Here is a 26,794-nt window from a genome sequence, read left to right on the forward strand (position 1 = left end):
GAGTTTGCTTCATCATGGTTCAACTTATAACGATGATTTATTTAAAAAACGTTTCATAAACAGATTGTAGTCGAGTACTGGTTGTTGAAGTCTATCAATGGCAAAACATATTTATCTGAGGAGTAAAAAGTAAAAAGAGAAAAAAATAATTTATATGTATGATTATAGTAAGTTATTTCAGCCATCGTGTAACGAACAAAACACGACACGAACGGCACAAGTGATTGTACACCAATGAATACCAGTCGTCTAGTGTGTGACGTCACGACACTTACACGTACTATGAAATTATTCTTCCAAGCGCAACATCAAAGTCCCATAACTTTTTCATTTCTAGAGATATTTCAATGATTCTTCCACATTTTTGTTTCATTTTACTTAAATTTTTAGAATTAATCCTTAACAAAAAAATGAAAACTAGTCCATTGTATAATCTCCTTCAAGCAGAAATTTCTGCAGGATTTTTGTCCTCATAGTTGTTGAACTGAGTTTCCTCATCAATGATGTGCAGTGGCTGAGATTATCTGGAGAGGAGGTCACAGTGCAGGTTTTTGTAGTGTTTTGGTGTTCTTCTTTCATTGTTTCTTTTTCATTCTAACATTCATTGTAGATAAGTAAGGATATCTTCAAGCTAAATATTTGTGAGTGGTTTATGTACATATTTTCCGCATAAAGACTATAATTATGAGGATATCTAGCACAGTTATAAGCGAAAGATGAGGTGAGGTGTCGGTCTTGTTCATGTGTCTGTCTCCTATGGAAAAGAGGTGATCTCACGTCAAAACATTACCCATTATTTTATCGTTGAATACACCTTTCATGAAAAAGTCTCTTTCTTCTCGGTAGCATCACAAAATACATAATAATACCACAAACAAACTGTGATATAATTGCCTTCTACATCATCCATAAATCAAACTCATACAACCAATTCGAGTTGGACTAGACACCGAGATGAAAGCCCTTTGTCACAAAGTAAGTCGACTGACTCCAGATGGGTTTTTGCTCACACAATGTCCGATAGTTGAATTAATGGCTTGATCTCTACAATCCTTGTCTCCCCATGTTAACTAAACAGAAGTTTAAGGACGCTTTTCAGTTACAGCCCAGTTATTAATTACAGGCTAAGCGGCCCTTATTCTCAACATGATTCGACTCTAAAATACACCTTAATTGGGAATGGTTGTGATACATTCCAGTGACGGTTCGTCAGCGTGAGGTGTTTTGAATTAACAGGCCAATTGGAAAGTCCCAGGTCTACCTTAGAAAAACACTTTTTTTTTGGCAAAATTCGATTTTACTATTCAACATAGTTACCTTCCAGGGCGATACAGCGATCTTCCAACTTTTCGATACCATTTCTGTAGTACGGTTTGTCTTTCGCTTCAGAATAGGACTCAGTTTCGGCGATCTTTAACGGCGCAAAATTTTTTTCCAGCGAGCATTCTATTGAGATCTGGAAACAGGAAAAAGTCGCTAGGGGCCAGATCTGGCGAAAACGGTGGATGCAGAAGCAATTCGAAGCCCAATTCATGCAATTTTGACATTGTTTCCATTGATTTGTGACACGGCACATTGTCTTGATGAAATAGCACTTTTTTATCTTCAAATGGGGCCGTTTTTAACGATTTCATCCTTTAAACGATCCAATAACGCTAAATAATAATCGCTGTTGATGGTCTGGCCCTTTTGGATGTAATCAATGAATATTATACCTTGCGCATCCTAGAATACTGATGCCATAACCTTGCCAGATGACTGTTGTGTTTTTCCTCGCTTTGGATTCTGTTCATCGTATGCAGTCCACTCAGCTCGATTGGACTCCGGAGTGAAATGATGGAGCCATGTTTCATCAATTGTCACATATCGACGCAAAAATTCAGGTTAATTGCACTTAAAAATCTTCAAACACTGCTCAGAATCATTAACACGTTGTTGTTTTTGATCGATTGTGAACTCGCGCGGTTCCCAGCTTCCTCATGTACAAATATTCGTGATGATATGATGTACACGTTCAGATGATATCTTCACAATACCTGATATCTCGATCAACTTCACTTTGTGGTCATTCAAAATTATTTTGTGAACTTTTTTGATTTTTTTCGTCAGTAACAGCCTCTTTTGGGCGTCCACTGCGTTCGCCGTCTTCGGTTCTCATTTCACCACGTTGCAACTTAGCATACCAATCAATGATGGTTGATTTTCCTGGTGCAGACCCCGGAAACTCTTCATCAAGCCAAGATTTTGCTTCAACTGTATTTTTTTCCTTCAAAAAGCAATATTTTATCAGCACACGAAATTTTTTTTCATCTTTTTTCAAATAACACAAGTAGCTACACTGACAACGCAATATCTCACAAACTAATGGTCGGACTGCTGTCAAGTTTTGACACGTATCGTTTGAAGGTTTGTACAAACTAAAAATTATGTGGATTTAATACTAGCACCGTACATCAGACCGGGGACTTTTCAATCGGCCTAATAGGACTGTTAAAAAAACAGATTTTAATATTCCAATTTTGGTTATAACAAGAATGACAAGAAACATATACCAATTCATAGAAACGAAATTATTTTTAGTGGTGATCGTATTTTCAATACGATGGCTCAGATCTCGTTTTGAAGTTATCCTGAATTGTAGTGGAATAAGATGATCGAAAGATGAAGAAATTAAATAGGAAAAGGAAAAAAACGACACAAAGAAACGATGAACAGAAATAGTTATTCTCCTAACAAGTGCGGAAAGTGATACTTTTCTGTAAGAGACTGCAGCTGACCGAACGACGCGAAGCGAAGCTGCGGAAAAATTGGCTGAAATTTTATGATTGATGCGACTCTTTAATATTTGCGTTCGGAAAAAAACCTACCTATTCACTTACCGCATGCATATGCGTGCAGAAAGTGAATAGCAAGGATTTTTTACGCAAGAATTTGGAAAAGTACTACTTTCCAAACGTCAATGCGTGTGGGAAGTAATACTTTCGAAACGCTAGTAGGAAAAATGTATTACTTACTAATCTACAAACTATCTCTCAAATATCTGCAAAAGTGCATTGACAAAAATTGAAATTGTAAGAATCTTTGTGGGTGGCTGCACCTCCAAAGTTCCCTCTCAGCTCCTGCATGCGCCAGTGAAAATATCCCTTTGTCGGAGGTGGATGGAAAATGTATTACTTACTTAGTTGATAAAATGCAAGGGATGGGGCCTCTACAGTCCAATGCGAAATACTCCAGAGAACAGACGTCAGAGCACCGGTGAAGTGGCGAAAGAGATAATTTTAGTATGTACTACTCAGAACAACTAAAATCTTAAATTATGTATTTCTCACTGCAACTCATTTACGACATTAAATGCATCTTGCCTTTAGAAATTATAACCTGTTCTTCTCGAACATTTTAATTATGGTTTTTTACTACAAGAAGAGTGGCGACGCCAGCTTTCAAGAATAGGACGGAGGGCAAGAAAGAACCAAGATTTTTTAAGGGACGCCAAGCTTTCCAGAGCCTTCTAGTTTACTTCAAGTTCATGTTGTATTTTTTTGATCAAGCTATATTTCAGGAAGTAAAAAAAAATAAAGAGGGTCAAGGGACCCAGGGAGGCCTCTAGCGACGCCACTGTGAAAGAACGTACATCTTATTAGTTTTTGCATCCTGTGTCGAGGCAAGATCAATAGATCGCTGGTTCCATAGCAAGAGTTTTATAGAATAATCAAAATTTTTATTTTTTCATTGAACAAATTTGTTCTCTGTTAGTTGTAACCAACATGAATTTCGAAAGCGATTGTGAAAACGAGTACGAAAACCAACTAACTGTGAAAGATGCCCAAATAGCCGATCCAGCTACAGAAATCAGAAAGCTAAAAAAAAAAATCGAGCAGCTTAACAGAAATATGGTCATGCTGGTGCCGATATGGATGAACTCAAAGAAGTGATGGTTTCTTTCAATAGGGCATATTTCAATAATTGCGATGGAGTTCAATGATAAAGATAGAATTTGCGCTGATATAAGGTCGATCATACTACCACAAGGAAGAATTGGAGTTCATTATATGAAGGTAAATTCGAGTTGGCATTAACACTTATATACAGGGTGTCCCGTAAAGACCACGTCAAACCGAGGGAGAATGTAGATCAAAGGATAACCCACCTGCTATGACAAAATTCCCATCATAAAAGTCTTACCGTTTTCGAGAAATTTTTTTTTTTGAAAATAATGAATTTTTGCCCCTTTCAATAGTTTTGTCCTTACGGTTGGTACAATTTTACATCTTTTTGGTTAATTTTTTCAGTAAAATATTGCTGAAGAATGATTTTAACGTTTATGTTAAAAACATCCTCCGAACATTTTGAAGGGGGGCTATGAGAAATATTTTTATTAGAAATTTTGGTAGTGGATTATTTTGTTCATGAAGTTTAGCCCATCGTAGTGGAAAAAAAAATGTACCGAGCTACTGCTGCACATTACACCAATAAATTGTCTATTTTATAGTGATTTCAAAGAGGTATCACACAAGTCATTTGTTATTCAAAGAAAAAGGATATGGTTGTTTTTAACCAAATGGGTACGTTTCTGACAAAATCAAGTTTGTCAAATCTGTTAAGAAATCTTCGATATTGCATTTCTTAGTGAGCAATGGCAATTGTTTACATGCGAAAATATTACTCGCATAATCATAATATTTATTATATATATTAATTATAATATAAATTAACCAAAAAGATGTAAAATTGTACCAACCGTAAGGACAAAACTATTGAAAGGGGCAAAAATTCATTATTTTCAAAAAAAAAATATCTCGAAAACGGTAAGACTTTTATAATGGGAATTTTGTCATAACAGGTGGGTTATCCTTTGATCTACATTCTCCCTCGGTTTGACGTGGTCTTTACGGGACACCTTGTATAGCCGTACAACTTTGCTTTCGCTATTTTTCCGAAATTCGAGGCTATATTGTAGAGAACTGGTCATACATTCATGATTCAAAGTATTGTCCATAGCTGGTCACTATTTTAACCTATCTTTCGGTCAGCGTACTAATCCCGCGTTGAAAAAACTGCTCATCTTTTGAAGCGATCCACGAATCGATAAAATTTTATACTTATTCTTAAAAGTGATGGTCAGCCAGGAAGTGTGCCATTGATCGATATAAGTAATAGTCCGAGGAAGCAACGTCAGGATAATACGGTAATGGGGTAGGACTTCCCATTTCAACGTTTCCAAGTATGTCTTGAGCATTGTCATGCTGTAAAACAACTTTATCATGTCTCTTGTTATATTGCGGCCGTTTGTCTGTCAATGCTCGGCTCAAACGCATTGATTGCGTTTTGTAATGATTGCCTGTGATTGTTTCAGTCGGTTTTAACAACTCATAATACATTACGCTGAGCTGGTCTCACCAAATACAGAGCATGATCTTGGAACCATGAACATTCGGTTTGGCCGTCGTGGAAGCATGGCTGGGATATCCCAATGATTTTCTGCACTTGGAAATATCGTAATGAACCCATTTTTCGTTCCAGTCACAATGCGATATAGAAATCCCTTCCGTCTTCACCTTGCAATTAGCTGTTCACAACCAAACTAACGACGTTGAACATCTCTCGGCTTCAACTCGTTTGAGACCCAATTTTCTTGTTTCTGAATCCTTTACATGACTTTAAGGAGTTTTGAAATGGTTTGTAGCGACACTCCAAATGATCCAGAACATTCTGGTTGCGTTTGACACGAGTCTTGATCAAGTAATGCCAATTCTGCATCTTCGAAAACCTTCTCTCTTCGACGTCAAAATCATCCTTCTTGAAGCGTTGAAATCTCTCTTGGCACGTTCTTTCACTAATAGCGGCCTCACCATAGGAATTGAGAGCATTCAATGAGCCTCAGCCTCAGATTCCTTCATATTGAAGCAGAAAATTAAAACCTCCCGCAAACGACGAGAATTTGGCTAGTAAGCTGACATGTTTAATCGAGAATAACTTTATGATGCAGAGACAAATTGACTAATATTTCGAAGGCGTTATGCTTACGAATACCTAAGCTTACTAAGCGGATTTCACAAATCAGACACAATACAACTCCACCTGGAGTTAGGTGCGATATTTCATATTGGAGTTGTTTTCAAGTTATTATGTAAATGTAAGATTGGTTCAATAAAATTCTATTCCAGTCATCTACGATTTATTCATTTCGACTACCACTTACCCCTACAGCTATTTATTGCAAAACAATAGATACCAATACTCTGAAATTCAGAATTAATATGGAATTTCAGATATTCTAACCAATTAGTCTTTTGACCTACTCAAAAAATATAGACTATAAATAAATCGCACAATAATACAAATAGATTCAATTTTAAATGGAGGTGGGTGAATGCCAAGTACACGTGATATTGTTGAGAATACAGAAAAGGAAAGACTGCATCGTCGCAAGGATTCCAAAAATTATGAAATGATATGAGATATTGTTCATTGAATATGAAAATAAAAATGTCACCTGGAATAATTTTTAAGCAGAGGCGACAAATAATAGTTATTTGTTTTACTAGGCAGCAAAGTATTGGAATGATCAGCCCCGACTGATTGTTCAGCTAAGGCAATCTACTTTGCTGCCGAATATATAATTTTTGCTTCGATTGTTTATAATGATATGTATGTATATGTATATGAAGGATATTGAAATTGCAAATTACTACAATTCCCACAATTTTTAATGTTTCCTGCAGTGATAAATTCTAACAAAATTTTATAGAAACCGCAATTGTTAGAATGGTTGGTTGCTATTGTATATGTCCTTAATAATTATAGTTTGACAACTCATGGAATGTTTTATTGCCATTGAGAATAATCATTTTGCTGCCTAGCAGGAAAACTAATACTTTGCTGATTGATAAATGTTTGCAAAAATGGTATTAGCTGTCAATCGGAGAAAAAAGTATTGTTGATGCAATAATTTGACGATTGCGATCTATATTTCAAAATTTATTAAACTGATGTGTCACTGTGATGAGTTAAGTTCAAAATATTTACGAGCATATCAGTTCCCGTGTTCAGTGTTAGTTCCAGACTGTTATTCAACTTTGTGATACTGAAAGCAGTGAAATTAAATGGCGCAATCATATTCATGAAGAGCTCATATGGGGTATATCAAAGGCGATCGAAATAAAGGGCTGTATCCCCATAAAACCAACCAAAAGGGTTTCCAACTTTCATTATGCCCTTGTGATTGATAGTTGGAATTGCAATTGCGGCTTTAGGTTATTTCCTTTGAACTAGAGAACGGTGTATTCATCGAAATATTTTTCTCTTCGCCCTGGTTTGAAGGATCATTATTCAAAAATGTGCATGGAAATAGGAAGTAATTAAAAAGACCTAGCTATCATCTCTCTCCTGTTTCTTTCGAGATAGGTTCAATCTTTCGTGTTAAAATATTCTCAGACGCTTATATGTATAAAAAAGTACCAACATCTTTATACAGAAAACCTAAAAACGTATTTGAATTCTTGCATGTAGTAGAAAAGGACGATAAATCAGTGGAATTTGATATTTTAAATTGCTTCAAATATTTCGAAAAGAGCTTGGATCTCAAAAGTGCTGAAGGAAGAGGAGTACTTAAACCTTGGCAAATCACGTTGCCAAGTTGACAAATGACAAACGTAAAATTCTTTAATGACAAAAAAATTCCCTTCAGAATGAAAAGCTGAATCTATGAAAAACTTTATTTCGAGAATCATTTCATTTGATGAAACCGTTTGCCAGATATAACTGAAAAATCGAAAAAAAAATGATAAAAGAAGAAAGCATTTTTTTTAAATCAGGAATCTTATGTTTAAATATACGTACGTCAAAGACTCATCCTCTACAGTCAATTGAGATTCAAAATATAATTCTGCATTTTTTAATTTCATATCTTTTCTTCCCATTTTCCATATACAAGATTGGGATGGAAAGGCAGTATTTTCAGGTTGTAGTACTAGCATTTTTCCAGACGAATATGTTTGTTTTCCTTAATATTAAATTATCAATGTTAACTTGACAGTGCTGATGTTTATCATATGGTACTACTTTATTAGGATGAATACAATGAAGATCACCATATGAATGATGTGACTTTCATTCACGATGAGTTCGTCAACGAAACCAGACGTTATGGATAATCGATCGCGTATTGATCCGTCTAAGTGCGGCGGATGTAAAAATTCCGTTGTAAAATGTGGTGCAAAGTGCAAGATTTGTACCAAAATGTTTCACCGAAGTTGTGCCCAAAAGATGAAAAGATGTTGTGATGAAGAGATAACATTTGTTAATATCAGTATTAAATCCAGTGAAGATGACATACTTGAGAGTGTTAATAATATAGAAATCACAGAAAACTCTTCTCATCAGGATCTTTTGTTGAAAATAATTCATGAACTTGAGAGCAAAAATCGTCTCTTAGAAGAAAACACAGTATTATTAAAATACAAAATTTCTGTTTTGGAAAATGAAATTTCGATAAAAGATAAAATATGTATCCGATGTGATAAGGAAAATGATAATATTCATGTAAATCAAGATGTTGTGGCCGATAGCGATATTACTCATGCAGCGAATCCAATAATTAAAGATAACATTTCATCTGGAGATGCCCTGAAGACCTCGAATTCAACAAATACAGGGTGTCCCCAACGTCAGCGCGAGAAAATTACTCTCCATAAGATGAACATTGCTGTTGCTGATGCTGAAGGCAAGATTAAAAGTTCCATCAACAATACATCTAGTGGCTCGAAAATAAATGAATGGAGGACGGTGCCTCCTAGAAAATCCTCGAGGAGGAATCGTTCGGCATTAGTTGTTGGAAGATCTGCTGAATCTTCTACAGTTCTCGGAATCGAAAAAAAGAGGGCTCTACATGTTTCTAGGCTCAGACCTGATACTTCCACTGATGACCTTAAAGCATTCCTGAATAAGAACTTTCCAAGTGTTGAATGTGAAAAAATACAATCTAGATATCCCGAATCATATGCTTCCTTCAAAGTACTGATACCTATCACTGAATTTGACAAAGTCAAAAATGCTGACAATTGGCCCAAAAATGCTAGTGTTAATTATTTTTTCCTGAACCGAAACAGGAAATACAAAGATATAACGAATCCGATTCATTCAGAGTGATGCATGTTAATGTTCAATCCATATGCAACAAAATAGTCAACTTGGAGTTGCTCCTTGCGGAAGAGCGTCCATCAATTGTTAGTATTGTCGAGCATTGGTGCAGCGCCGAAAAATTAAGTTCCTACTGTATATATGGTTATGTACAAGCAGCGTCATACTGCCGCCTCAATTATGGACATGGTGGTACTGTTCTTCTTGTTAGAGCTGACCTATTGGTGAGTGATATTGGCATCTCTAAAATGTCTGTTGAAAAGCAAATTGAATTCTGCGGTGTGAAAGTTAATAATTATGGTAGGAAATATTGTTTCATAAGTGCTTATAGAGTACCAGATAGTGACTTTGACATTTTTCTTGAGAGACTATCCTTTGTTTTGCAGCACTGTTTAAAGTTAGCTGACATTATATTTTTGTGTGGTGATCTCAATATAAATTATTTAATGTCAACTTGTCCACGTAAGCAACTTCTTGACGATTTACTACAATGTTTTGATTTGAGGGTTACTTCCTCAGATCCTACTAGAGTATACATCAATGTTAACAATCTAAAATCTGTATCCAAAATTGACTATATTCTGACGAATGCACCGTCAGACTCCTGCAATTCTAGAACTTTTGAGGGTCATTTAGGTGATCACAAAGTCATTGCCTTGGATTATATTAATGAATCAACTGCAAACGCAAAAACAGTTCATGAGCGAGGATTTGTCAGAAATGTATCACCTCGCTCATTAAAAAATCTTGCTTTGTTTATGGAAACTGTATCCTTTGATAATATTTTCTTGAGTCCTGATATTGATGTGTGCTTCAGAGCTTTTTTTGAAATTGTTAAATATTGTATAGACTTAAGTTGTCCCATGATTCACTCTAGATCCCCAAATGAAATAAATAAGAACTGGATAAATGATGAGATTAAGAAATTCAGTATAAATTTGAAAAATTTGAATTGGCTCAACAAAAATTTGAGATCGAGTGAATCATTTGGGATTTACAAGCAAGCTAAGACTAATTTTAGGAATTTGTTAACAAAAACAAAATGTGAATTTTATCAAAATGCCATTAATTCATCCACGAATAAAACTAAAACTGTTTGGAACTTGGTCAATAGGGAATTATGTAGGAGAGGTGCCTCAAATAATACTATAGGTCTGAGTATAGATGGAACATCCTATACTGAGCCTTCTGCTGTTGCTAATATATTTGCAAATTATTTCAGTTCCATTGCGCAGGTCAGTATATTGAATCACTTTGGTAATTCTGTGTCCCAGGTTTGCACCACATCTGCCCTTTCGATGAACACTTTTTTCTTTTATCCAGTCCTGAGAGAAGAGATAATTCAAATTGTGAAGACTTTAAAAAACAAGAAAAGTACAGGAATTGACCAGGTATCTGTTGGCATATTGAAGGCGATGGTTGATGTTGTTGCCAAACCTTTGGCTGATCTTATAAACTTATCTGTCAACACAGGCAAGTTTCCTTCTATATTAAAAATTGCTTCAGTTATACCTGTTTTGAAGAAAACGATCCCAGCAATATAGCCAATTATCGACCCATTTCACTCTTAAGTGTGTTCTCTAAGGTATTTGAAAAAATCGTGTATGGTCGTATGATCTCATTTCTGAACCGTTTTGGGGTGATAAGCGACTGCCAGCATGGCTTTGGAGAGGGTAGATCCACGGAGACTGCAGCATTCTCCTTTACTGATTACGTGTACAAGAGCCTCGATAGAGGCCTTCATGTAGCAGGTCTCTTCTTTGATCTCTCGCGTGCTTTCGATGTTCTTCCTTGGAAATTCATCGAGAGCAAGCTATATAACATTGGCTTTCGCGGTGTTTTTCTCCAGTGGATTTTAAGCTACATAACCGATCGGTGGATGACTGTTAGAGTTGATAAATGTTGGTCAGAAAAATTTAGTGTCGATTTGGGAGTGCCTCAGGGCTCGGTCCTTGGTCCGTTGTTATTTCTTTTGTTCATTAATGACTTACCTGAACACATTATATCCGAATTAATGATTATATTTGCTGATGATAAGTCAGTGTTGATCTCGGCTCGGAGTCTTGAGGAACTGTCTAAGCTTTGCAATACATTGATTATCAATTTTGTAAATTGGTGTCGTTCAAATGCGCTCATTCTCAATGCAAACAAAACCGAATGCATTTATTTCAGTATCAGAAATATTAATAATAATCGATTAGTTATTCGATGCCTCGACCAAGATGTTGTATCGAAAGAGACTATAAAGTTTCTAGGTGTTCATCTGGACAGTTCTTTAAGGTGGAATTTCCATGTGGATGCTGTTTGCAAAAAATTGTGTGGTTCCTTCTATGCGATTAGTAGGATAAATAATTCATTACCATTAAAGTCGGTTATATCTGTTTACTATAGCTTGGTATATAGTCATATGAACTATAATATTCTGTTGTGGGGTAACTCTGTCGATGCTAAAAGGGTGTTTGTTATTCAAAAGAGAATTATGCGTCTGATTTTCCACCTACACCCACGTGATTCCTGTAGACCTTTCTTTCGTCAATATAATATTTTAACGCTACCTTCTCTATATATTTATAGATGTTTAACCTATATCAAGGAACATGAACACTTAATGGTAACATTATCCAGTTTTCATGGTTACTCTACCAGAAATAATGCTACTTTGTACATTCCATCACATACAACAGCCAAATATGAAACTTCCCCAGCATATCAGGCCATAACATTATTCAATCATCTGCCTAATACTGTTAAGTTGCTCAATAAAATAAAATTTACAAAAACTATCAAATGTATTTTACATAACAAATGTTATTATAGTGTTAAGGAGTATCTGGATGACAAGTGTGTTGTCACAGCTTAATTAAGTTTTTTGTTTGTAGAATTAGTTTCAGAAATTTCATTTTTCTTTTTTTCCAATTGACTTATCCTATGCATTTTGTATGTCTTAAGGGATCAATAAATATATTATTATTATTATTATTATATTTGAGAGCAAGATGCCACGATTGACTAGAGAATTGTTATAAATAAGAGCATCAAGAATTCTACAGAGGCAGTTTATATTTCGAAAATATTCTATATTCGAAGGTATTCTTCCACGTGTTCAAAATGTATTAAAATGTGCCTTCTGTTCGAGTATTAGACAATTCACTCAATTTTGATTGAAATAAATGGAATAATTCCATTAATATCGTTGAGTGATTTTTGCACTGGAAAATGTTTGCAGAACAGTTTACTGTGTCACAAATTTGACAGATAATAGATGTTTGGCAGGAGAGTTTCAATTACCAACATATAATAATAAAATATAACCATCAAATCTGTGTCAACCTGAGATATTCTCGAATGGTTTTGTTGTACAAGATGTGGCAGAATGATGGATTAGCCACAGAATTTTTTCGATTCCTAATGAATTTGATATTTCTAAAAAATTCTAGTGGAAGTCCCCTGAGAGTTTCTCCCTGCCCGTCCGCTACACCACTGTCAGATCCCAACGTATCACAGGTTTGTGCATTCGCCTTCTTGAACTCGTCCTAATATATCCCGCAACTCCCACATCCGAGCAGCTTGCGCCAACTTTCGGCCTAAATACTTTCCCCAGGTGGGACTTTTCCAGTTGTTTGAATACCAGACTTTCGAATACGCCGCAGTCGACGTACATGAATGAATTTGGGGGCTAAACGTTCAACTTGTCAGAGGATTTACGCTTAATGAAATTTGTTTTGTGGAAACAGAAATAAAAAAGCGGAATTCTCACGAATGTGGAGTGGTTAGACGTTTTAGAACCGAAAATGTTTCAGATAATTCATCAAATTTCACAGATAATCTGCTTGATAATTCAATATTTTTGAGCGTTCGTTCCTGAAAATATCCAGGGCAGTCACTAGGGAAAGGGCAGGGTAGCGGGTCGCCTAAGTCGCCGAAATTTGTGTGGGGCATTTCAAGCTTGATCAAGAAAACTCACATGTTGAGAAATTCAAAGTACCGAGTGAGGAACAACAGGACGGAAAAATTTAATTAACATCAAAAACCACAAAAAGTGTCGCATTATGCGTTATACTCATAATATTATCCTTTTGACATACATTGATGTATAAGACACGTCGACAACAGAAAGAGGAAGTAAGAGATTATAATCTTCAATAGATCTAAATTAAATCTACATAACCATGGTATTCCTTAGTACTATAGTAAGCCTTACCAAGTAACACATTTCTAATCTGCTCCTCAACACAGGAAACCTCAGCTGTCTGAGGAACAGGGAGATGATTATACATTCTTGTACCTTGAAATTTTGGTATATTGGTGGCCATCAGAAAGATCAGGAAGTAGAGCAATATTCTCTATTATGTAAATCAAACATTTGTATATATACAAGCATGTTGCAGTCATAATATAATTTTCTTGTAGGTCATTCCGAGGGATCTCAGAAAGATCCGAAACAAAATCATCGACCTTCATGAACATTATTCTGTCAGTAAGAAAAGATCTGAGCCAATGTGGGAAAATGCCACGAAAGCTCAAATTATACATCTTATTTGATATGAATTCAAAATTGAGACAGTCAAATCCACGCGAAAGATCAAAAAAAAATCCTGAAACCCATAAACCAATTTCCAGGCACCTCTAAACATAATCAACAAATAGTGCTGTTTACGATTTATTGACGCTAAAAAACACATAAACTCATCAACCTTGTCAGCGTTTTCTTTATTAATAATAATAATAAAGTTTTTTTGCTAAACTTAACCGAATTCTATTGCGTATTTGGGGCGGTTTCTGGATGTTTCAGGTATTTTTTGTTTCAATTCTATTAGAATGTTGATTGATCAGAGCAATGCAAAATATACAAGAAACGATTTCATTTCACCATTTCCATGTTATCCTTCTTGGGAAATATTCATATTCAATTATTTGATAATAATAAACCGATAATAATATACAATCCAACATTCGATTGAATTATAAAGAAAAAACCTGGAATATGATATTAGTATTGAACTGCCTATTATTAATTCTTGACAATTAAGGAAATAATTTGATGAAAACTTAAAATAGATAAAACTTTAGGTTTTCTCTTCGACATCCACAAACGAAATTCAAAATCGTAGAAGGAAAATCTTGACCATTTCCTGAAAGTTGAACTTGCTCAGAAGAAGAAAAATATATTGTTAGTTTTGTTGGAATTGGTCTGAAGCATGGAATTTATATGATAGTTAATATTATAATCGAAGGAAGTAATTTCTAAACTTATGTGTAGTCATCAGAACTATTTTAACTCTGCCTATTATGGCATATATGGAATGAATTTCCCTCATGTTGATGCCCTCAATTTTTTCATCTCTCGTTAGAAGAACCCGACTACCCGATTTTAAAATTTGGCATTTTGCAGAGTCGGCTTCTGTTAGGGCGGCAGTTTGGCTAGCGACAGCCCTGAAAATATCGCTTTATCATTTCATCACAATATTTGTAATTGAGCAGAGAATGTTTCCAAAACGACGAATCCGTCCTCAAATTCAATTCTATCCGTCCGGTCAACAGTAAACACGATTACTTTCTAATGGAAGGACCTAGAAACTTGAAACTTGCCACGGTTGAGTTGGTAAATGCAATATCCCACTATTTCTAGTCCATCACGTAACCAGAACCATAGAAAATTCAAGAAGAATATGGAAAAAACTTACTCCATAATTCCATGATTTGCACGAAACTATGACGGTGTTTAGATTGTGGATGTTGATATCAAATAAAAATATCAAGCTCTGTACAAAATATTAATTTTCCCTTACAGTACTGAAAACAGTGCTGTAATGAACTCATTACAGCATTGTTTCCAGTTATATTTTTCGTTTTGTGGTTGTCTACACTCACTGTCAATCAAAATTCAACGCACCTCAATTCTGAATATAATATGGATATAGTGAGATGAATTGGAACATTATTCGCAAGTTCTCTTAATTCTGGTGGTGTTGAATCGATTTCGTCAGACATAATTCACGAATTTAATGCGTAATTATGAATTATTTCAAAATTCCAAACGTACGATTTTAATTCATATTCCGTCAATTTTCGTAATAGTCACACCAACTGCCAGATACAATGCAAATGTTACAAGGATGTATAATCCGAATTTTTCATAGAATTTCGACAATATTTGACAAAACTTGACTGAAATAGAGAAAATATCGTCTAATACTCGTTGAAGAAGACAATTCCAACAACACTCCCTCCTTCGTCGCTCGTTTTCGAATTACGTACTCGTGTTGGGAAAGGAGCCAATTCTGCAACTTGTTTCAGAATATACTATTATTACATCATAGGAATCATAGAATATTCAAGAAGAAATACCCCATATTTCCCTGATAACATATTCGATCGGGTTGAGATTTTGTTTGCATATGAAGAACAACTATTTCAAGCCTTGTGTAAAGCCTTCCCCAACTTCGATAAGTCCGTCCGGCCGTAAACACGATAACTACCGAACGAAAAGGGCTAAACTTCAAATTATTAAGGCAGGTTCGGATTTCGAATGACGCAGTTAGGCTCGTTAATAGGCATCATCCGACTTGGACTAATTGGAGTTTCGTAAACATGGCGGTTCGAAAATTCGTTTCCCTATTAATTTCAGAACTATACAGATTCGACCGAGAAGAAAATTGAGATTAGATGTAAAATGACAATTTGAGGCTTCGTGCTGCATTTAATGTTGATCGCGAACCAGAACCAGGTGCAGTTTCAACAGAATATAGAAAAAAATGACCCAAAGTTTATGTGACCACAAAACCGACCAATTTGTGATACGAATTTGACAAGACAACCTGATTGGTTCATTTAACAAGAGCTTAGACAGGGTGGCCACTTTTTCAATGGGATTGTATTGGTAACTTTTAAACCATAAGAGTTAGAAGGTCGGTCAAATGGAGAAAAAGTTGCATGCATAGAAGCATTATCAAGCAGTTCAAACAAATCGATATTATCAGGGCCGGTTATTGAGATATCATAAGAAATGTAAATTCTGTCGTTTTGATTTTTCTTTTTTTCCCACTTTATTTCAAATATTATCAAAAAATGTTACAGGAATTTTTTATTCGACAGTAAATTGATCTCAATTTGACGTAATCAGATTTCGTATTCAACGTTTCGTGCTCTCTGGGCCACCCTCAACCTCAGTTTTTTCAATACGGACCTGTATATTTTATGACACTTTTCGAAATAACTTTTAACGCTGAATTCTACGATATATCATACAATGTCATTCAAAGTTGATTTTCAGGTGGTTTTGACCCCTATTCAAATATCTTTGGGTCGGATCTGTGTTACATTTCGGTACCTTTAGTATAATTAACAACAAGCAATACATTTCGATGAGAAAATCAACTTACTCATCTTGAACTAAATGGAACATATCAGAATCAAATCAAGAAACAAGTAATAATTATTTACATGTTTCAATTCATAATGATCAAATGAATTATCATTTAATGAAAGAAAAATCGAATGATTATTCGAAAGTAAATGAAAATGAATGAAGAAAGTGTTCGAAATGTCCACCATTTTGTAAAATGCACTTAACGGTTCTGGAACCCATACTTCTTATACATTTGCTTATTTCGTCTTCTTGAATACCTTCCAATACATTCTCAATCTTCTATTCAATCACTATTGTTGGATTTGTCATTTGTTCCAGAATCGAACTTTATTTTGATATCATTACGATATAAGTTTTGAAGGCTTGGTATTCAAATTCAAAATCATTGTATTCGCGTCTCTTGACTATTTTATTAACGGCAGTTTTTGATGAATTGCATTCACTACAGATCCGACCCAAAATAATTTGGATAAGGGTCAAAATCAACTTTGAATGACATTGTATGATATATCATTGAATTCAGCGTTAAAAGTTATTTCGAAAAGTGTCATAAAATATACAGGTCCGTATTGGAAAAAATGAGGTTGAGGGTGGCCCAGAGAGCACGAAACTTTGGATACGAAATCTGATTACGTCAAATTGAGAACAATTTACTGTAGAATAAAAAATTCCTGTAACAGAGAGAGAGAGAGAGAAATTAAATTTATTGATAAATCAAATGGCTATCGACCACAGTCTTCCAGCCAGTTGCATACATTTTTATATTACATATTATTAATAAGTATTAAAAAAAAAAATAAAAATAAACATCATCCTAGTGATTCCAAGTGTTCGAAAAGTGGCAAAGCTGGTAACTTTGCCTTTGGTGTAGTTGCTCTACTGTAATGTTGTATCAATGGCTCCATCATGTTGATATTATTTTGGTTATTGATGAATTTTTTACTTAGTTTTTGCATTCTTTCCAGTATTGGTTCTATTCCCGTTGTCTGATATAAAAGCTGATTGGATGGATTGTGCAGGGGGTTGTTGGGATGTCTCATTTTTGTAATCTTACGTAAGCAAGTTCTTTCCGCTACCTCAATTGCATTCAGAGCTGTTTTTGTCGAATTTGAGAAGATTATATGTCCATAGTCCAATAAAGGTCTGCATATCATTTTATATATGGTACTAGCTGTTTTAATACTGATTCCTTTGTTTTTATATGTAAGAGATCTAAAATGCCCAGCTCGTGTTATGGCTTTTTTCTTTTGAAGTTTCAAGTGTGCTTTGAAGTTCAACTTGTTATCAATCTTTATGCCTAGGTATTTGCATGAATCTGTTGGAGTTATTGTGTCACTTCCGAGTTTTATATTAGGAGAGTTGGCATTGATTTTATGGTTAAAAATGACGAGTTTTGATTTCCTTGGGTTAGGTTGTATTCTCCAACGTCTCATCCATGCCACTGTTATATCCGCCAACTTCTGTAGACCTTTCATACACTCTTTCAGTGTTTTATGGTGGGATATTAGAGTTGTGTCATCAGCAAATTGGAGAACATACTGTAGACTGTTGATGTCCTGGTTTCTGAAATCAGATTGTCTGTACAAGTCACTGCAGAACAAATTGTAAAGTAGAGGAGAGAGTGGTGAGCCTTGTGGTAGTCCTTGTGCTGTTGTAAATTTTTCTGAGGTTTCACCTTTGACCCGGACTTGTAATTTTCTGTCTAGAAGGAAATTGTTTATAATTTTTATCAAATAAATGGGACACTTTAGATGGAAAATTTTAGAGATAAGACCGGCGTGCCAGACACTGTCGAAAGCTTTCTGAATGTCCATAAATATAGCAGCTGTTTTATTTCCCATTTTTCTATTGCATTGAACATTTGAAGTGAGTATAGTTAAAGGGTGCACAGTCGATGTCTTCTTTTTGAACCCGAATTGACATGGTGGTATATATTTTCCTATCTCATTGCATATTCTCTCTGCCAAGATTTTTTCAAAATTTTTTCCCAATGTAGGTAGAAGTGTAATAGGCCTGTAGTTCTCTATGTTAGAATTATCTGTATTTGCCTTGGGGATGGTAATCAAAATGCCTTTTTTCCATTCACTTGGAAAGAGGGAATGAGAGAGACAATAATTATAAATTTTGATTATAACATCGTGAACTAAAGGGTCTAGGTTCCTCAGTATTTTTCTTGGAATGTTGTCATAGCCAGGTGTTGTGTTCTTACCATGGTTGAGTGCCGTATAGTATTCTTCTTCTAGGATAGGTTCAAATGTTATCTCTGATGGGATCTGGGGTAGTTCATTTTTGTACCAATTCTCTATTTGCTTCCTATGCTCCTCAATGAATTCTTTGTTTGCGGATTTTTCAAACAGCTTTTCAAAATGTTTTGCGAAAGCATCAGCAATATCTTTATCCTTAATGAGAGATTCACCATTGACTTGTATTGGATTTGAAAGTTGATGGGTTGTGTACTTTGCAAGTTTTTTAATTGTTCTCCAGTATGTCCTGCCTTTTTGATCTTCGATTTCTTTGCAAGCCTCTAGATATTTATTGGATCTGTATTGCAAGATCATGTTATGAATATCCCTATTTAATTTGTTGAATTTTCGTTTTAAACTTGGATCTTGGTTAGTCTGGTATTCACGAAACAATTGTTTTTTTGTTCTTATCAACTTTATGATGTAGGGAGGAAGGGTTTGACTGAAGTACCGTTTTTTGAGAGTCGGTGTTTCCTCTGTTATTATTCTTGATAGAGTGTTGTGGAAAAAAGTTATGTACTCAGGGGTCATTTCAATTTGTGGTTCAATCACTTCAAGCATTCTTTTATTCACTTCTTTAATATTGCATTTTTCATAAAGTAATTTGGTCTCTTGAGTGTATTCTTCATGCTGTTTTTTTGTATCAATTGAGAATTCAATTCCAAGGTGATCGGATCCTAAGTCTGGGGTAAGAGTTATGTTCTGAATATTATCTTTTATATTTCTTGTACACATTAGCAAGTCTGGTGTGGAGTCTGGGTTGTTTTCCATTAGGAATGTTGGTGGTGTATCCAATTTGATGAAATCTGAGTTTCTGAGGAAGTTGTTGATTTGAGTTTTTTTTCGGTTGTTCACGTTGAAGTCTCCTAGAATAATGGAATATTTATATTGTGATGCTTTCACCAGTAAATTTTCCTCAACAAGTCTCGGCTGGAGTGGTGTATGTAGACCAGAAACATATGGATTTTTTCATTATTGAAAGGAACAGTAAAATGCAGAACATCGTTCCATGGGTTATTGAAGTGGGGCGGATTGTTTCTACCAATTTTCAGTCTGTTAGAAGCCTGCACTAGTGCACCTCCTCTGGTGTTTTGGTTCAATATACTTCCATGTTTGAACAAGGTCCTACAATCCCTGTATTGAATGTTGGTGGTTGCTTTAGTTTTAGTTTCCACAAACATTGTACAGTCCACATTGTTATGCTCAAGATAATATCGGATCAACTCTTTTTTGTTGATATAGTTGTTAATGTTTGCATACAAAAATTTAAGCATGAATGTCCCCATATAGCTGCACCCCCTCCGCTGGCTCTGTATCCACTGTTTTGTTTTCATTCTCGAGGTCAATCATGAGTACATAAAGTTTGTTACCAACAAAAGTGGGTACCGTGCTAATATTGTAGCTGTCGATGAAGCGTCTCTGGAGTTTTTGAATCAGTTGTTGTCTTTCAATATTTTTGGGTTTGTTGATTTTATGTATGTATGTTTCTATGATGTGATCATGTATTGTAATAGCTTTGTGTATTCTGCTTTTTTCCACTTTTTTAATATCCATATCAGCTGATTTTTTGTTTATTGATCTTATTTTGATGTTTGGAATACCTTCTATGGGCTTAACTGGTCTTTTTTAGCATTTTATGGACCATGCTACATGCTCTGTGGATTGACATGCAGTACACTTTGGTGGTAAACTTGTTGTACATTCTGATTCCTTGTGTTGTTGTCCACATTTGCTGCAAATTATTGGTGAATTGCATTTGTCCGTTGTGTGGGTAAATTGAGAACATCTTGCACAAGGGACTGGTATTGGATCAGGTGGGTAGCTTGGCTTGGCAATGTAGTGTCTGCATTTGAAGAAGATGCCTTCATTAATTAGTTTTTCATATGATTTTACTTCGCTGGTTATTATGCGTATAAATAAGGATGGTTTGTTTGTCTTCTTTGAGATAATTCTCTTACAATATCGGTGTGTAATTTGGTTATTCTTAAGAAAATTACTAATCTCTTCTTCTTTTATTTCTATTTCCACCTGTGAGATTACGGCTGAATATGATTCCAAGTGAGTTCTGGGCTTGTTGTGAACTGAGGTGTTGGTTGAAGTTTCACAAAAGGTGTTGATTAGTTTCATTTCCTTCATGTGTTTTAGCGCTTTTGTGAGATTATCCTTGGAATTATTCGATTTGACAATAAATCCCTGTGTGGTTTGGGTAATTATATCGCGTCCATCTGGGAACAATTTTATCCATTGATCGGCGACTTGAAGTCTTGTTGTGTTAGGAATAGGTGTTATGTGAAATAAATTCGCATATGTTTTGAAGGAATGTTTTGTTGTTGTTTTTGTTTGTGTTGTGGCAGGGTTATTGATTTCAGATGTATCTGTTTCCATCAGGGTATTTGATGACTCATGTGTTATTTGCGAAATTGTTGGCAGCTGTGGTTCTTCAAATCTTATCTCTGGCGATTTCTTATCGTCGACTTTTTTTGCCGGATCATCTCGGTTTTTTGTTCGTTTCTTCCGCTTGTTTCGCGTCACGATCGTATAATTGGGATCCTTATTTCCTGGTTCTTCCAGACCAGTATCTGTTGAGGATTCACTTTGTTGAGACATTCTTGGGAGACAGAATGCCTCAAATTCATCTGCGTCGTAAGATCTTGCGGGTTCAATATTTACACTCGATTTACGCTCTTCTAATCACTACACGTGCGTTTCAATCAGATGTTGCACAGCAACTGTTCCTGTAACATTTTTCGATAATATTTGAAATAAAGTGGGAAAAAAAGAAAAATCAAAATGACAGAATTTACTTTTTTTTATGATATCTCTCAATAACCGGCCCTGATAATATCGATTTGTTTGAACTGCTTGATAATGCTTTTATGCATGCAACTTTTTCTCCATTTGACCGACCTTCTAACTCTTATGGTTCAAAAGTTACCAATACAATCCCACTGAAAAAGTGGCCACCCTGTATAGTCAGTTGAATTATCACAAGAGCATAGACAATATTCGATTCTACACCGAGTCAAGAGACGTAATTCGCGAAACATCACAAGAGCGCAGCTCGAGTGGTGTTTCGCGAGCAACGTCGAGTGAAGAGGTGTATAAGTATAATCGAAATATATTGTTATATATTGTTATTCGTTACGATTATATAACGAATAATTTCAATAACCATGACCAAAACAATGCATTTTGATATTTCAATGAAATTTCACAGAACTTGACTTTTATTTTTTTTTGGCGAACGTCCAAGAACGTTACTATGGAAATGATCACAATATCACGAGAGCGCAGCTCGATTGGTGTTTTGCGAACCATCTCGAGTGAAGAGGTTCGTATAATCGAAATATATTGTCTATGCTCGAGTGGCATTTGTTACGATTATATAACGAATAATTTCAATAGCTATAATTAAAGCACTGCAAAATTGATGTTTTAATATTAAGAGTTTAATCACTTCTTTGAACAGTATTCTCATAAGTCATTTCAATGTGATGAAAACTATTACTTGAAAAACTTTAATCGAAATTTTCATTTAGCCAAAGCTACTCATGACATCCATATTGTTCTCGAGTATCGGTAAATGGGTTCTTAATTCATCACAGATTACAAATCGTGGATATTAAAATTCTTCCTCGTATAATTACCGAAATTTTCCTTCATTACCCGAGGAAATAACTAGCAGCAAAAATCTCTTGAATCCTAGATTCTAGAATGAGGCATCCCCATTCTGCTCATTCACCGGCATAACATGACTCGCAATTAAAAGTTGGGTCAAGTTAGGGCACGTTTTTGGGAGGGATAGTGATAGTTGTTGATCTGAACTCAAGGGATTCGCTATTTTGTTACAGGGAATTTATAGATGAACCTTTCCTGCTACACAGCGCAGGACTATTCTCAATTACAGTCCAAGCTTATCTACAAGATGCAAAATTTGATTGAATATCGATATCATAAAATTGACAACATTGAATTCTTTTCTATTCACAATATAATATACAGGGTGGCTATTTGAAAACGAAACAGACGAGATTACAGACGAAATAAAGTTTTTCGATAGAAATGCTCGGACAGGTCGATTTCTGTTTCGAGGGGGACAACTTAAGATGTAGGTTACGGACGCATAGCGCTTCAACCCTTGCTACTACAACCTTCACCCCCAAATTTTGAATAGGGAAGATGGGGTGAGTGATACCTCATTTGAAAGGTATTTTTATACTGATTTCAGCACAGTAATTGTTTTTTCATTTTATGCATTAGTTCTCGAAATATTCATGCGTTTGTTAGTTAGGAAGGAAGCCACAGTCATGGTTGTTTTGAAGCTCAAAATGTCGATTTTTCACAAAACACTACAAGTGCCATGAAAACACTACTTCATTTTCAAATACTTAGTTAAGAATATTTCGAGAACTAATGCATAAAAGGAAAAAACAATTACTGTGCTGAAATCAGTATAAAAATACCTTTCAAATGAAGTATCACTCACCCCATCTTCCCTATTCAAAATTTGGGGGTGAGGGTTGTAGTAGCAAGGGTTGAAGCGCTATGCGTCCGTAACCTACATCTAAAGTTGTCCCCCTCGAAACAGAAATCGACCTGTCCGAGCATTTCTATCGAAAAACTTTATTTCGTCTGTAATCTCGTCTGTTTCGTTTTCAAATGGCCACCCTGTATATCTTTTTGACATATTCGGTTTTTTTGTCTTGTAATACAATTCCAATTCGGAAGATGACAAAATGTTATCATGATTTTAACCTGAGAACAAGAGATACAATAAGAAATGACTATTTCAAAACAATTGTAAAGTAAATTGTAAAGTAAACATACATAACTCGTCAATCTTTCGTAGTGTGCAGAATATATGTCTGTGTTGTATATTGTACTGGTACCTCACATTCAGTATTTTTCTCAATTACAACTTACATTATTTGAAATTGAATTAATAATTTCTGAAATAAAATTTTCCTTTTCTGAAATATAATTTGCTGTTTCTGAAATTCAATTTACTATTCTGAATTACTACTTTGTTTTTTTCTATTCCAACTTCTTCTGAAATTTAAATTTGAATTATACTATTCTATTCTGGAATAAAAGTTTTCTTTTATGAAATTGAATTTTGATTTTCTGAACTACAATTGGAAAGAGTGTAGTCCATAAGAAAGAAGAAAGAAATTTCAGTTTCTTCAAATATACGATGCGCGTTGTGAATGTTTGAACTTTTAGGCAGATAATACCTAGTGTCAAAAGCCCGAAAATAAAAAGCTAAGGATGAGGAATCTAAGTGCCACACCCATTGGCAGACAATTTGTTTCTCAATACAACTTTCAAGTTTGAAATTTGTATGAAACATACAAAGCCAACAATTCACAAACAGAGCTGTTACACATTTCCTAGAGTTGTTTTAACTTCAGACCACCAAACGGAGGTTTCGTAAAGTTAGCAGATGTCTGTTTCCCAAATCTTCAGGAACTTGATAAAAACTCCAGATAGAAAGTTTTCGGAGTGTAAGCATTTAAGTAATCTTCTGAAGGGAACTATTGTCCTTTGTTGAAACTTGCAGGGAAACTTTAAGGCTGGATATCACGAAATTTTACTCGGATGTAATTTAAGATTGGAGTAATAACAATGCTTGAATGAATGAAATTTGATAGGAGAATCGAATGCTATACTCGTACTGTATTGATCCATATGGCATAAAATGAATGAATTGATAATAATGTGCTATATTTTTGTATGATATTAATAGTAATTAACGAATTGATGATAAACAAAACAATGAAATAGTGTAAAATTTTTATACTTATCCATAAAACTCGTTGATTGAAAAAAATTAATTTAAATTCTTGATGCAGCTTTTATGAAAGTTTTTGTCGTTTTATGAGTTCAATTTTAGGTTTATTTTTGGATCAATCATAAAAATCAAATACACATCGAATAGTATTCAAACTATCAGGTTGAAATAATGAGAAATTTTTATGGTGTGGATGACGAAATATCTCAAAAACAGTAAACATATGAAACTTCGAACGAAACCGGGTTGATTCATTCCATATATCTGAAATTTCAATAGAAAGCAGGGCCTTTCGTAACAAAAAAGGGACATTTACACTTCTTGGTACACCTTGTGTATTTCCAAACAATTTGAGAATGTAGCTCTAATGAAGACTAATGGTACTATGTGAAAAAAAATCGAAAAATTCAGCACTTTATCGCAATAGAGTCAATGGTGGAACACCCTATATATTTTAGCGCCATTATTCGGCTTTCGAACTCCTGGCTCTTGAATTTTGTTTTGGAGAAGTCAAATCCACCTTGCCAAATTCATCTAAGAACGTTTTGTCGATTCCATTAAAAGACGACCTAAAATGTTAAAAGGTTGTACGCTCTAGAGTAGAAAGAAGACGAAGTTCTTAAAGGTGTATTTTAGAACCTATTTGCGCTTGACAATTTTTTAATTTTACTACAGATAGTGGTATTTTTATTAAAAAACATAAAATAAGAGTTTTATATGGAACCCACCATTCCTAAATCTTCAGCATATCTGGGAAAACAGAAAATTTCATGGAGTTATTTGTGATATAGCACAATATTGATACAACATGTTTCATGTAATTTTGACAATACATGTTGGAAAATCATCATACCCACTGGAATATTTATTCTTAAGGTTTAGGGATAACTCTATTAGTTCCTCTATATTTACTGGTCTTATAAACAATAAAACAATAACTCTATGTTGCATTAAAAAGGATCATGTTTCTTGTCTACTAAATTTCTGACCCCCCGAATCAAATGATCATTGAAATCGTTTGACAATGAATACCTTGTAATCCACCTAATTATTCTTTCTTTTTAGTTATCTGCATATTCTCCACATAGACTTCATTTTGCAGTCAGAGTTTTTGACTCGATCAGCATTTTTTGCTTTTTTTAAGATTTGATCGTAATATTTCTTGGTTTCATTTTACTGAGTTCTACAAGATGGTTGGATTGTGGAGAGCAATAATTAAATATCCAGATGTTGTTTTATTTCCTCAGTTTCTTTACCATTTTTGTATTTTTTATTTTAAGTTGTAGGCGTCAAGGTAAGTGGAAAACACCGGTTGAAAATATTTATATAGTTGTTGATGAAAGTCTGCCACTGTTCATTCACATCTCTTTTGTCAATTGAAAATACATTCTCCCAGGATTGCAATTCAAGTTTTACCATGGAATTATTCTTAGATTAATCAGAAAAGAATCTTTTGCGATCAGTTTTGACTTTGTTGCATTTTTCTACAGTGAAATGTAATTTCTGATTGAAACATTCTAGCAGATATTCCATCCATCCTCAATGCATTCGAACCATGATCCAGAACAATAAATCCATTGATGCAAGTCTGAATGAAAATCTAGAATCCGGGTCGAACTATAATAGTTAGATATCTCAGGGCAGTCATTTAGACCCTGACTGAACATTGCATTCCTGTGGGTTGTCAAAATACTCGGGCAAAGGCATATCTGAACGATTGAATGCATTTAAACACCTAACGGACACCAGACACCAAAAAAACAGAAGCACGAGATCGAGTCTGAGACAACTCAACTCCGTTGGTTTCTTGGTCACGGTAATATTGGGTAATTATTTTTCTTCTTGAATTTTATCTTGTTCTGGATATACGATCAACATAAAATTATTCATGAGATTTGAAAATGTTAATTAACATCTGAATGCAATATTTGTTCCGGTTGAATCTGTAGTTATGTATTCATTACGAATACAAAATTTCGAAAGGGTGATATTTACGGAACCAATTCGAATTTTCAGGGCCGTCCTAGCCGAATTGCCACCCTAGACAGAGACCCAATTTGTCACCCTAACAGAAGCTAACTCTGTAGAATGTTAAAGCGGGTCCAGGGCCCGTTCTAGCGTTTCTGTCGCCCCGGAAAAAATACAATTCGGCACCCTAGTAAGGTTGGATTGGTGAATTTGTATTCATAGATTTAGTGTTGAAATTTCTCACTTATCTATGAGAAGTATTTCAAGAAAGGAAAAATGTATTTC

At 34.9% G+C, this 26,794-nt stretch overlaps 2 protein-coding genes across 2 annotated transcripts in view; one reads left to right on the plus strand and one right to left on the minus strand.

Moving 5' to 3' along the window:
• Positions 1-26,794, minus strand: part of LOC123672462 — a 173,401-nt gene that overhangs the window by 38,642 nt on the left and 107,965 nt on the right. The window lies entirely within an intron of this gene.
• On the plus strand, positions 9,122-12,117 carry LOC123672463. The gene is made up of 3 exons (XM_045606560.1): positions 9,122-9,362; positions 10,413-10,611; positions 11,713-12,117. Exons 1-3 carry the CDS (start codon positions 9,147-9,149, stop codon positions 11,718-11,720), a joined length of 423 nt encoding a protein of 140 aa, XP_045462516.1. The 5' UTR covers positions 9,122-9,146; the 3' UTR covers positions 11,721-12,117.

This window comes from Harmonia axyridis, chromosome 2, assembly GCF_914767665.1.
Source record: "Harmonia axyridis chromosome 2, icHarAxyr1.1, whole genome shotgun sequence".
NCBI lineage: Eukaryota > Metazoa > Arthropoda > Insecta > Coleoptera > Coccinellidae > Harmonia > Harmonia axyridis.

Excerpts from the sequence above, each read along its gene's own strand:
- LOC123672463 (XM_045606560.1), top strand. The coding sequence starts at position 9,147 with ATGCATGTTAATGTTCAATCCATATGCAACAAAATAGTCAACTTGGAG. Across the intron at positions 9,363-10,412 it reads TTGTTAGAGCTGACCTATTG|GTTTGCACCACATCTGCCCT; the intron begins GTGAGTGATATT and ends TCTGTGTCCCAG.